This window comes from Arachis ipaensis, chromosome B4 (assembly GCF_059453495.1).
Source record: "Arachis ipaensis isolate K30076 ecotype BB chromosome B4, ASM5945349v1, whole genome shotgun sequence".
In the NCBI taxonomy this organism is placed as follows: domain Eukaryota; kingdom Viridiplantae; phylum Streptophyta; class Magnoliopsida; order Fabales; family Fabaceae; genus Arachis; species Arachis ipaensis.
In genome coordinates, this window is record NC_142439.1 from 135,735,124 (window position 1) to 135,748,295 (window position 13,172).

General features: G+C 29.5%; 1 protein-coding gene across 5 annotated transcripts; it reads left to right on the forward strand.

Moving 5' to 3' along the window:
* The first annotated feature begins 7,439 nt into the window (after window positions 1–7,439).
* On the forward strand, window positions 7,440–13,081 carry LOC110271289 (TMV resistance protein N-like). 5 transcript variants are annotated; one of them, XR_002361854.2, is made up of 7 exons: window positions 7,440–8,121; window positions 8,511–9,621; window positions 9,794–10,063; window positions 10,162–11,395; window positions 11,546–11,959; window positions 12,531–12,743; window positions 12,832–13,081. XR_002361854.2 is itself a non-coding variant. In XM_088484153.1 (4 exons), the coding sequence occupies exons 1-4, from the start codon at window positions 7,634–7,636 to the stop codon at window positions 11,842–11,844; spliced, it is 3,552 nt and encodes a 1,183-aa protein (XP_088340279.1). In that variant the 5' UTR covers window positions 7,440–7,633; the 3' UTR covers window positions 11,845–13,081. The 5 variants fall into 5 exon arrangements, 1 of the variants encoding a protein (XP_088340279.1); XR_015880918.1 differs by having other exon boundaries at window positions 10,162–11,959; XR_015880919.1 differs by having other exon boundaries at window positions 9,794–9,824; window positions 9,990–10,063; window positions 10,162–12,743.
* The last annotated feature ends 91 nt before the right edge of the window (window positions 13,082–13,172 follow it).

Here is a 13,172-nt window from a genome sequence, read left to right on the forward strand (position 1 = left end):
AGAAAATGATATGCGTATGGATGTAATATCTAATAAATATTAATTTAATTTTTAGATGTTAGTTATATATAATTATGGATGTTATATATATAAACGTATGAATGTTATGTGTATGAACTTAGTTAGTACAATATAATTATAAATGCACATAAAAACATAAAAAAAAATTAAATCAGTTTATGACTATACCTCATTAAAACTAGTGTAGTTTTTCATATTCTCGAAAATTGATTGACTGACAATAACCTCGTCGGGTGAGTCTATCTATTGTTCAAATTCTTCAACACTTTCTACCATAGGTACCGTATTAAAGTCGAATTCAAATATCATACTATTTGTAATGATAAAGATGATTTATTGCAAAATTTCTTGACCTATTCTAATTGTGCTTGCAATGGTATTAGAGTTGTGAATTTTAAACAAAAATAATTGAATTAACGAAAACAAAATCATATTAGGGTAATATTCAGGTTTTGTATCTCTCCATTGAATGATGATAAATGACTTAACAAAAATAAAAAATTAATTACAATAAAAAACGGTAATGATAATAATAATAAAACAAAAAAACGTTTATGATAATAATCAATTACAATTATTGAATTTATGTGATATTATCGTATTTTCATTAGGTGAAGGAGTAGAGCAAGAATCAATTACAATGATAAATAATAACCGTTATTAATTATTATTATTAATCTTTATTATATTCTTAAATATAAAAATCAAATTATAAAAGAAAATATTAATTATTGATTACAAGAATGCCTAATAGTAAGGGATATGATATTATAATTAATATCATTAATAAGTGGAGTTGATAAGAATAGGATAAATAGAATGATAAGAGAGTGGGTTAAAAAATAAAACTGTTATTAAATAATGTAAATAAAGTATATTACGAAAAATTTTGCCTATTATGGCTGAAACTTTTTAGTTACCAAACTTTTTTCCTACATAAAAATACATATATCAACATTTGATTTCGTATATGAGAAGAACCAATTAACTTTTTTGATATATAGTCGGTGTGTACAGTCGACTTCATGTGAAATTTATATTTAAGAATCGTTAAATAATTTGACTAATTTGACTAAATTTTCAACTAACAACTCTCAATATCAACTTCACTGACTTCGCCTGAGTTTTCATCTGTATAATCTTCATTTATTAACTTATACGCATTTTATTTGCAATGATAAAGAGATGACAATATAGTTTTGGAAGTTGTTCACGTGTTCCGTTGTACGAACACGGAACATTTTGTTCCTCAATTTTAAACTTTTAAGATATAATTTAAAAAATGTAAACGGTCTAGATTCAAAAACAATAACTTCTGTAGACAGTATGTAAAAGAAGCCCACCTTAGTCATGCAACCAGTCTATCATTTTACCAGTTTGTGAGGATTGGAGTTCCTTGTTTGCCCAAGCTAGTTGGAAGGTAGCTAGATTTGTGTTGGAGTTTACTAAAAATAGCGTATACATTAGTTGAACTGGTATAAATTAGTTCATTTAGTTAGATTTATTTTTTATTTCAGTCTCTCTTTAACATTTGTTTTTATTTAGTTTATTACTTTATTATATATTTTTATGTTGTTATTATTTTTAATAGGTGTAAATTAAATTATAAAACTATTTTATTTTACTCATTTTTACTATTTATCTTTTTAATATAAAATTATATTTTTACTTATTTACTTTCTTCTTTTATAATTCCTTGCTTCTCACTTTTTTTCATAACTCATTTTTTTTCTTCTCATATTATAATGTTAGTTTCTTCTTTTTTTCTTTTTTAATTTGATACATATTTGCGGCACGGATATAAACATATATAAATACTATTATTTCTCAGTTATATTTCACCTTTTTTTTTCAGTTGTTTCTTTCAACCATTTAATTTACATGTTTACACAAATATGTATGTGTATATAGATATACAATTGTTGATAGTCTCATAACTACTCTTTTGAACTGAAAATGCATAGTTTCTTAATTCTTGATGAATTGAACAAAAAAACTAGTTAAGGTTTTTTATACTTGCATTGCAGGTGATGTTTCTTTCTTTGACTATAGTATTTAAATATGTCATAAACATGTTACTTTATACATAATTTCATAATGAAAAAGTATAGGGTACCAATATATTATCTGCAACTTATTACCAACAATAATTAATTATTATATTTTAAACATATATATAAAGAGACACATCCAGAAAATATATCAATAAAGACACTTATATTAAACACAGTCATAAAAAATACATTTTTATTAGACACATCCACAAAGACACTTTCATTAAACACAGTTATAAATAAGAGTTGGCAGAAGTTGACAGAAATGCTTTTGGTAACATAGCTGAATTGTTTCCTAATCCATAATCAAAACCCTCAATTCACAACTAAGCTAACAAGTTATAACTCAAATGATATAGTCTTTCTATATTTACCTAAAAAATTGAGGGTTCGAGTCTTCCCATCTTCAATAATAAAAAAATAAAAAATAAAAAACAAAACTTCATAATCCATAATCGAAATTTTACATAAGAATAAATATAAAACTCATCCCTATATTTTTCTTTATATTTTTGTTGCTTCTTTTTACTCCATGCATATTTAATTTAAAAAATGATTATTTTTCTTTTATTTAATTTATTATTTTCAATATTCATAATTGGTCAGTTATAAGATTCGTAACAGTTAAATACTTAGATTTATATATTAAATGATTTTATTGATTAATCCTATAATAGATTGAAGACTATGAGATAAAAAAATTAAAAATTAAAGCAAAAATAATGTATAGTTACAAATCTTGGATTTTTTAAAGTGGAAATGTTAGTTTAGAATTTGTTTCACTTGACTTTATTTATATTGAAAAAATATGTTTTGTTAGTTTTAAAATTAAAACTCCTCTTTATATAAATAATATTTCTGTGGTCAATGATAATTATATTAAGTTGTAAAAAAATGTAAGGCTCTTTCTTTACATTTACCACACACACCTATAAAAATTCATAATTTATCACGTATAACTTTGTTTAAATGGCCTCTTTATACTCATTTAGAGGTTACGGGTTCAAGTCTCAATTTTATCTTTGATAAAAAAAAAAACTTTACTTAAAAAAAACAAAATATTATTTTTGTTCCAAAATTATAATAAAATTCAAACATACTCCTAGTCAAAGTTATCAAATTTGAACCGAAAATCCGGTCATTAGTTCGAATTGGATTATTATTTGAACTAGTCAAATAATTAATCCGGTCAAACTTAGTTAAATACAATAAAATTCAGTCAAATTTATATAAACTGATTCGGTCAAATATGAAATATGATCAAACCCAATTAAACTAAAAAAAAATTATTTTTTATACATAATTTTTTATTAAATATTTTACGTAAATAAAATTAAATTATATTTATAAATTTAAAAAAAATATTTTATTAACTATAATATATTTTCTATTTCTATGATTGTTATTTTTTTATTAATACTTAAATAGTATAATAAATATAAATTTATAAATACTTGAAGAGTTATAATAAATATAAACTAATTGATGAGTTATTAAAATTTAAAATTAATAATTAATTGAATATAAAATAAAATTACAAAAAAAATATTTATTATAAAAATAAAAAAATAAATTAAATTTTATATAATTATTTAGTTATGAATGGATTAATCGGTTCAACTTATGCCAATAAGTAATAGCTCAAATGGCATAGTCTCCCCATACTAACCAAGTTGGGTTGGTCTAGTGGTTAGCTCACTAGTCCGCTTAAGCAAGTGTCGGGGGTTCGAATCCCGCCTTGTGCATGCAACAACCCATTGGCCAGCGGCAAACCCTTAAATGGAGCTCAGTACCGCGACGGATTAGTCCTTGACCTGCCGAGTTGGGGGATACCGTGAGAAACAAAAAAAAAATAGTCTCCCCATACTCAATTAAGAGGTTGCGGACTCGAGTCTTCTATCTTTCCTAATATTGATACTACAACCCAAGTAGTGGTGCACATGGGTCGGACTGGACATGGTTCAATTAGATTTGGATCTCTAATATCTAGTGAATTTATTTTAATCCGACCTTAAATTGATCCAAAATAAATCAAATTAAATTGGATTGACCAGATATAAAATTAGAAGGTTCAAATTTATAAATTTTATATAATATATTAATACAAATTTAACTTTTTAAATTAAATTTAATAAATGTTACATCATATTTATACTAAAATAAATTATTTTAAAGTTAAAACAATATCATATGATATAAAAAGTGTAACATTTTACTACACAGAATTTTACGCTTAAATTCGTAAATTAAAGGTGGTGAGGTATTAGGGTCTCCAAAAATAAGATTGCATACATAGGCATATATAAAAAGAAATTTAACTAAAATCCTTGAAAAAAAAGTTAAACAAAACAATCAGAACTCGTATCGCACACAAATCGTAAGAAAGCGAAACATAAAAAGAAAACGAACACAACTTTAGTTGTGTAAGGACTAAATTAGTAGTTAACTCCGTTTTAAATAAATGACCAAATGTATGTATACAGAACGATAGCGTTAAAAATTTAAAAATGTCATTTTTAGTAATTTAAACTTAATTATGTATTGAAAAAAAAAATTTATTAGTATGTGATGGTGGAAAAATTATTGAAATCCATGATGGACATGAATCATGTTTAGCGACAATTGTGTAAGCAAATTATGTTTGGTGAAATTTGTGTACAGTTTTAAAAATTCATTATCTTATCATTATTTATGTGTTAAAGAATACTATTAAATTTACAAATAAATAGTGATAAGATATAGCGTGATTTGTGTATTTTTGTAAAATAATTACCTTACCATAATTTACGTATTAAAATATAGTATAAAATTTTTAGTAAATCATGGTAGAGTAACAAGATTTAGGAATGATAATATTATTATCTATATATAAATTATAAAAGTGAAGGTATATATAATGAATTTTGATTTATGATAATTTGATAATTATAATCTTTTTTAATATTAAAATAGCCAAATATATTTTTTTGGACACAACAAAATAAAAAAAATCTAATATCATTAGATACTAAATTTAAATCTTCATATAAGTACCACAGCAATGAACTAATTTTTTTTTTTAAAACTAAAGTTAAAAATATATGGATTGAAATCAATTCAAAGTCCATAGATTAGATTTAGTGAAAGCACTAAAAAAATAAATATTTTTTCTTTGTCATTAAATCTATTAGACGTATATTTTTCGTTCGAATTTTGTGTTTTTAGAAAATTAGATGTCGAATAAGTATTTTAAAAGATTTAAATGAGAATGTTATCAAAGTTGTATTTTTAAGTTTTTTAAAAGATAAATTAAAAGTAAAAGAGTTGATTTTGAAGAAAAATTAGTAAGAAGAGTTCAATATTTTTAATTGTAATGTTAATATTTGAAAATTAAATTTTATTTTGATATATATTATTTGCTTATTTTATATAATATTATTTTTACCAAGGTAGCTGCTGAATATGTTTATAATTTTTTACTAAAAAACTGAATGATTTGTTAATAAATATAAAATTAAATATGTTAGGATATGTTACTAATGGTGTGTATTTTAAGAATGGTCCGGTTTCCATTATGTAATTTGTCTTGTAGTGAAGAACTTAAAAACAATTTTATCCTTTTTGAAGCAAAACTAAAATGACCCATTTGTCAATGGTTAAGTTTCTAAATTCCTGGCTTGGCTAACAATGGGGCGTGAACCACTATTTGTTTCCTTGAGAATTGATGTTTCATGCTAGTACAATGGAACATGTGATAATTTTCCTATAGTTTTTACCTTTTAGTCTCCTGTGGAACCTACAGTAGTAGTAATTATTACTATCATTTTACTCGAAATAAATAAATAAATGAACGGTTCAACTAGATATCCTTTAAAAATAGTATAACATTCAGTCTTTTATTACAATAATTAAAAAAAATTAAAACAAACACAACTAAAAATTATGAATAGATTTATTATCTTTTTAAAATTAAATACACATTCAAAATACAATTTAAAAAAACTGAAATTTAAAATTTAAATTTTAAATTTTTGTTTCAGATTTAATATATTTAATTATTAATATATTATAATTTAAATACATATCTAAAAATCAAGTTATTCAAAATTCAAAATTTTGATTTTAAAAATATAAAATAAACCTTAAACTATCAAATTATTAATTAAACTGTACAAAACACTCAAAAAAGCAGAGAAGTCACGTTTGCGCCATGTCGAAAATTCAGAGTCGCACATAGAAAACTCAGAGGTGCACATCGAGAAGTCATCCTCCGCTGTCGTTCATCCTCTTCCGCGCTCATTCTCAACGCTGCCTTCCTCCTTTTCGGCGCTCATTTACAACGCTGTCTTTTTAATGTTTAAATTTAAATTTTAGATTTATGATTTTGGATGTGTTTTAAAAATATTTTCTGTATAACATCATAATTTTAGATGTGTTACAATTATTTTTTAATGTTTAAATTTAGATTTTAGATTTATGATTTTGGATGTGTTTCAAAAATATTTTCTGTATAACTTCATAATTTTAGATGTGTTACAATTATTTTTTAATGTTTAAATTTAAATTTTAGATTTATGATTTTGGATGTGTTTTAAAAATATTTTTTGTATAACTTAATATTTTAGATGTGTTACAATTGAAAATATTTTAGTTTATGTATATAATTATATTCGACCATTCATAATTGTATTATTAACATTTATATTGTATTATTAAAGTTGACTGATTTTAGATGTGTTTTAAAAATATTTTATATAAAGTATCATACTATCAGATGTATTATAATCGAAAAATAACAACACAATTTTAAATTAATTGTTGATTATATACTTTATTTGCAACAACTTTATTAATAAAATTAAATAAGATCAACCTTGTTCCAATTAAATCAGCAGAGTATTTTTATGTTTAAATTAAAATATAATTAAAAATGTTGAACATGATATTTCTTAACAAATTACATAAACACATGTGTGGAAAATAATGATACCTTTCACCAATGCAAAATGAGAGAGTGCTTCAGCTGGAAGGTGGTGATGGTCTTCACCAATGAAGACGAGATGAAGAATTCAGCTGGCAGCGTCCTTTTTGGTTTGGGATTCACTAATGCGTGTGAATATCCCGTAGAATAAGGAATTTAAAAAACTGTATCTGTTACGTGAAGTTACGAAAGTAAAGCAAAGTCACCGTAACCACCAATAAAGTAGGTGGGTTTTAAAATTTAAATTTAAATTAAAATCTAATTATAGATATGTATCTACAAAATAGAAACATGTTACACTAAAAAAATAATTAAATATTATTTAAATCTGATTAAAGGCTGATTAAAGGCCGATTAATATTGTCCAACTAGCATTTCCCTATCACTAATAAAACGGGTTTTCATTATTGATTACTCTCTCAGATTTGTGTCTCCTTCATGGCTTCATCGGTACCCAGAGGCAGCTTCCGCTTACTTTCCTTTCTCTTCACAAAGAATTTCTCAAGTGATCTTACTAATTAACTGTTTAGAGTTAATAATCACAACTCTTCTGCAACACATACGCACACCATAATCCACTTCTTGAAACTTCAAACATATGGCATCCGCCTCTTCTTCCGCATCAATCCCACCACCAAGATCATGCACCTATCACGTGTTCTTGAGTTTCAGAGGAGAAGACACTCGCACAGGCTTCACTAGCCATCTCTATGCGGCCCTCAACAGTAAGGGAATCACAACCTACAAAGATGACCAAAACCTTCGCAAAGGCCATGTTATTTCAAAAGAGCTCCTCAAAGCAATTGAAGAGTCTATATTTGCAGTCATCGTTTTCTCACCGAACTACGCTTCCTCCAGTTGGTGCTTAGATGAGCTCCAAAAGATCATTGAGTGTAAGAACCAGGTGGGGCTACAGATCGAGGCAGTGTTCTACGGTGTGGAGCCTAGTGATGTGAGGCACCAAAGAGGAACCTTTGAGGAAGCTTTCAAGAAACACGAAGAGAGACATGACAGTGAGAAGGTCAAGAGATGGAGAGATGCGCTAACACAAGTAGCTGCTCATTCTGGTTGGACCTCCAAAAATGAGTAAGCTAAACTAGTCATTAACTTATTACTCTTCTTATTACTACAATTTATCTGCTATAGTATTATTATTTTGTAATACTACATTTTAAATATTTTTCTAAAGCAAATAATAGAATGCAATGTTTAAGCAACGATGGTAACAGTATACTAAAAATTAGCCATAATGTTTAAATCTTTTTCATATACATATCAATTTTTTTGCAATATATATATATAGCTTATTGCAAATAAATTTTGTAAAAGAAAATCGTTTTTGTAAACTTCAGTTGTTTTGTTTTGTAATGTCTTCCTTTATCTTATTACAAAATTTCTTTTTTATTATAAAAGTTTTTGCTTTATTTTTCTTATGTATTGCTAGACTTACAAAGAAATTCTCTTTCCCTAAACAGGGACGAAGCAGTACTTGTGGAAAATATTGCTCAGCATATATTTGAAATATTGATTTCTAAGTTGCCATCTTCAATGAAGAATCTTGTGGGGATTGAATCAAGAGTGGAACAAGTGATTACTCTAATTGGCCTTGGATTGAATGATGTTCGCTTTATAGGCATATGGGGAATGGGCGGCATGGGTAAGACCACTATTGCTAGAGCTGTCTTTGAAATCATTCGAAGCAGATTTGAAGTTACTTGCTTTCTTGCCGACGTAAGAGAACACTGCGAGAAAAAAGATATTACTCACATACAAAAGCAACTTCTCGATCAAATGAAAAAAAGTTCAAATTCTGTTCATAACAAGTATGATGGGAGGACAATAATTCAAAACTCTTTACGTCTCAAAAAGGTACTTCTTGTTCTTGATGATGTAAATCATGGAAAACAATTAGAATATTTGGCTGGGGAAAAAGATTGGTTTGGTCCTGGAAGCAGAATAATAATCACAACTAGAGATTTCCACCTGCTAAGGAAAGATAAGTTGCACGAAACTTACAACGTTGAAGGGTTAGTGGAAAGTGAAGCCCTTAACCTCTTTTCATTAGAAGCTTTTAACCTGCCAAAACCTTCAGAAGAGTTTTTGGAGTTGTCCATAGAAGTGGTAAAATACAGCGGTGGTCTCCCATTGGCACTGAAAGTATTGGGTTCCTATCTTAATGGTAGACCTACTATTGCGGTTTGGTATAGTGCTATTGAAAGAATAAAGAAGTCTTCACATTCTGAAATTATTGATGTATTGAAAATAAGCTATGAGGGTTTAGAAGATACAGAAAAGGATATTTTTCTAGATATTGCTTGTTTCTTTAAAGGAATGGTGAAAGATTATGTAACAGAAAAATTAAAATTTTCTGGTCATGATGCTGAAAACGGTTTTGATATTTTGATTAACAGATCATTGGTCACATTAGAGAAGAATAAGATACACGGGAAGGTTACTCTGGGGATGCATGATCTGCTTGAAGAAATGGGCAAACAAATTGTAATTCAGAAATCTCCGAATGATGCTTGTAAGCGTAGCAGGTTGTGGTGTTTGGAGGATGTTGAGTTTGTACTTACTCAAAAGAAGGTAAGTGTCGTTTTTTCTCAACTATAGGATGCATAGAATTAAAGTAAGAATTTGACAATATATTTGATATAATATCTTGGTAACTAAAAACTATTTCTTGTTTTTGTGGTTATCTCAATCAGTATAGTTTTTTCATTAGTTTTTTTAATTGTTTATTTACGTATATGTGTAGAAAACTAAAGCAACTCATGGCATCGTTCTACGTAAGTGGAATAGCAAGACTGAAGTGAATCTATCTTTCTCAAAAATGTGCCAGTTAAAGCTTCTCATTTTAGATGGCGTGAATGCTCCCATTCTCTGCGATATTCCTTGTACATTAAAGGTATTTCGCTGGAGTTATTGTCCACTGAAAACTCTTCCCCTTACAGATCATCAACGCTATGAACTTGTTGAAATTGATCTGCCTTGGAGCAAAATTGTACGGTTATGGGATGGAAAGAAGGTAGACCTTTTCATCAACAGTTCTATGAAATTTTATTACATAAACATTTTCAGGATAAATATTAACCATGTGATATTTTTTTTTTTATGTTTTTTCAGGTTTTAGAAAAGTTAGAGCACTTGGATCTGTCACGGTGCAAGCAGCTGAAGCAAACGCCAGATCTTATTGGGGCTCCCTATCTTAAAAAACTTAATCTTTGTGAATGCAAGGAGCTGGATTATATTCACCCGTCTCTCGCACACCACAAGAGGCTTGTTGAATTGGAGTTAAGGGAATGTGAAAGTCTTGAAACACTTGGAGATAAATTGGAGATGAGTTCACTCGAGATACTAAATCTAAGCTGGTGCAATAGTTTGAGAAGATTGCCAGATCTTTCTGGGGCTCCCAATCTTAAAAAACTTAATCTTCAGGGATGCGAGAAGCTGGATTATATTCACCCGTCTCTCGCACACCACAAGAGGCTTGTTGAATTGGATTTAAGTGGATGTAAGAGTCTCGAAACACTTGGAGATAAATTGGAGATGAGTTCACTCGAGAAACTAGATCTACGCTGGTGCAGTAGTTTGAGAAGACTGCCAGAATTTGGGGAATGCATGAAACAGTTATCGATTCTTGATCTGGAAGGTACAGGTATAGAAGAGCTACTCCCAACGCTTGGCAATTTGGCTGGCGTGTCTAAGTTGGACTTAACTGGATGCCACAAGTTTACTGGTCTTCCCTTATCACTTGGATGTTTCGTTGGCCTTAAAAGGTTGGTGTTAAGTAGATTCGTGGAGCTTAGTTGTCTTCCTCACAAAACTCATGGGTTAGAGTCCCTCAGAGTCAGAGCTGATTATGATGATTCTGACAGCTCATCTAGAGAAGAGTCGACCCTTTCCTATGATATTGCCCACTTAGCCTCGTTGACGCATTTGGATTTATCTCACAGCAGTTTTTTAAGAGTTCCAATAACTATCCATCAACTTACCAGACTTAAATGTCTGAACGTAAGCTGTTGCGATGAATTGGAGGTTTTACCAGAGCTTCCATCAAGTCTACGAGAATTAGACGCACAGGGTTGTGATTCACTGGATGCATCGAATGTTGATGATGTTATATCAAAGGCGTGTTGTGGCTTTGCAGAATCAACTAGCCAAGATCGTGAAGACTTCTTGCAAATGTTGATCCCTAGGAAGGAAATTCCAGCATGGTTTGAGCATCAGGAAGAAGATGACGGAGTATCAGTGTCATTCCCGCAGAATTGCCCTTCAATTGAAACCATCGCACTTGCTCTCTGTTTCCTAATTGAAAAAAGATGTATTGACGAAGAAAATCCATCGGTGATCTGCAACGGTAAAGAATTCATCAATGCGAGTTTATACGTGGAGTCTTCAGATCATTTGTTCATTGTGTGCATGAACGGTTACTATTTTAGTAAGCTGTTATGCCAACACAATCGCTTCCAATTGGTAATTTCAGGTTATCATCATCATCTTGATATAGGACGTAGATATGGAGCACGTTGGGTGACTAAGCAAGACGTTGAAGGTTTCAAGAAAACAAAATCAAAAACTGGGAAAAGGAAAGCTACTCTTCAACGTATTATGGACATCATCTCACATTCTTCACCTTCTACTTCTGGGAATAAGATGCTCGTCGTTGCCCCTCCACAGTATGAACAAGAGGAAGAGCGTGCTGCCACACCGGAGGCCGCTATTCGCCCTTTGGCATCTCGCAAAAACTTTGACCCACCTCAACTCTTACCTCTCTTCCCTTTGCATCCCAGTTCTCATTGCTCATAACACACCTTTCTCAATATATTATATCTATCATTGCCAAGCTTAGATCTGGTCAGCTAAATGGTTCCCCATATCTGAAGCTTTTGACACAGCTCATTGCATCCATCCAGAAAGAAATGTAAATCTTTTTTATATCAATATTGTCATTTGAAGTTTGCCTTTTAGTTTGCAATTCTATTTCTTTCAATTTTTAGGACAAATAATATGTTGGTTTCGGATAGAGGAGAGTTTATGTTATGTAATTACTGGGAATGTTGTTTGTGTTAAATTGCGTGTTTCACATTGTGAATATGAAAAAAGGTGGGTCGGGAGGAATATGAATTGAGCATTTGGGGATTGTATTTGAATTCATGTCTGACGGCTTTTCTTTCTTTTCTTTTTTTTTTTTTTTGAATGTCTTGGGAAAAATATTTTAATCTTGGTTTCATGTGTAAATTGCTGCAATGAGGTTACAATAATTTTTTTTATTGGGTTCGAGGATTTTTAAGAAGATGGCGCTTGAGATTGAGAATGGTTTGAATTGTTTGACAACCCAAATTGAGATTCATTAGAGGGAAAGGTTAAATTTATCAGTTAGACATGATAATCAATGCATCATCCCTTTACATTCTGTGCTTGACCAATGATTACTTCAATGACAACAAATGTCGCCGAGATCTCAGGTCTTAAACTTTAAACATTTGATTCAGCCCCAGGAACAGGACAGCCAAGGTGAACCTGAAATATTTCTGATTATCCTTTTTTTCATGCCAAAATATCAAGCACTGGCTGGGTGCCTATTGAGGATATCGTAGATTTGAGCAAAAGTGAGACTGAAAGGCAAAGGCGTGAAGGGGAAAGTGTTTGACAAATATATTTGCAGATGATGTGATTGAAGTGAACAACTTTGGTTGAGAAGAAAGGTATGTCCATTTGCCAGGAGCTCAATTTAATTTTGTTAGAAGAATGTATCTTGAGAGCTAATAACATTTTCACATTTTTTTTAATTAGTTTTTGAAGGAGCTGGAGTACATCACTATTAGTTTCCCCTGGAACTAAAGTGATCTCAATTTTCGGGTCTGGAACTTGAAACATCAATTTTTAAAGGTTATGGAAACCTTAGCAAGGCAAAAATTCAGTCCATGTCAATATCCATCTGGTGTAGTGTAAATTTGAGTTTGATGTAACCATGTGAAATTGTTTGTATGCTAATATTCTAGAAAAATGATATGGAACTAAAACCCTTTTACCTTTTTTGTTATGCTCCTTATGACAGATTTTATTTTCTAAAAAGCAGAAGAGACTATTAGAATTTAGAAGTATTGTCATTGGTGGTAGCTACTAGCTAGGAA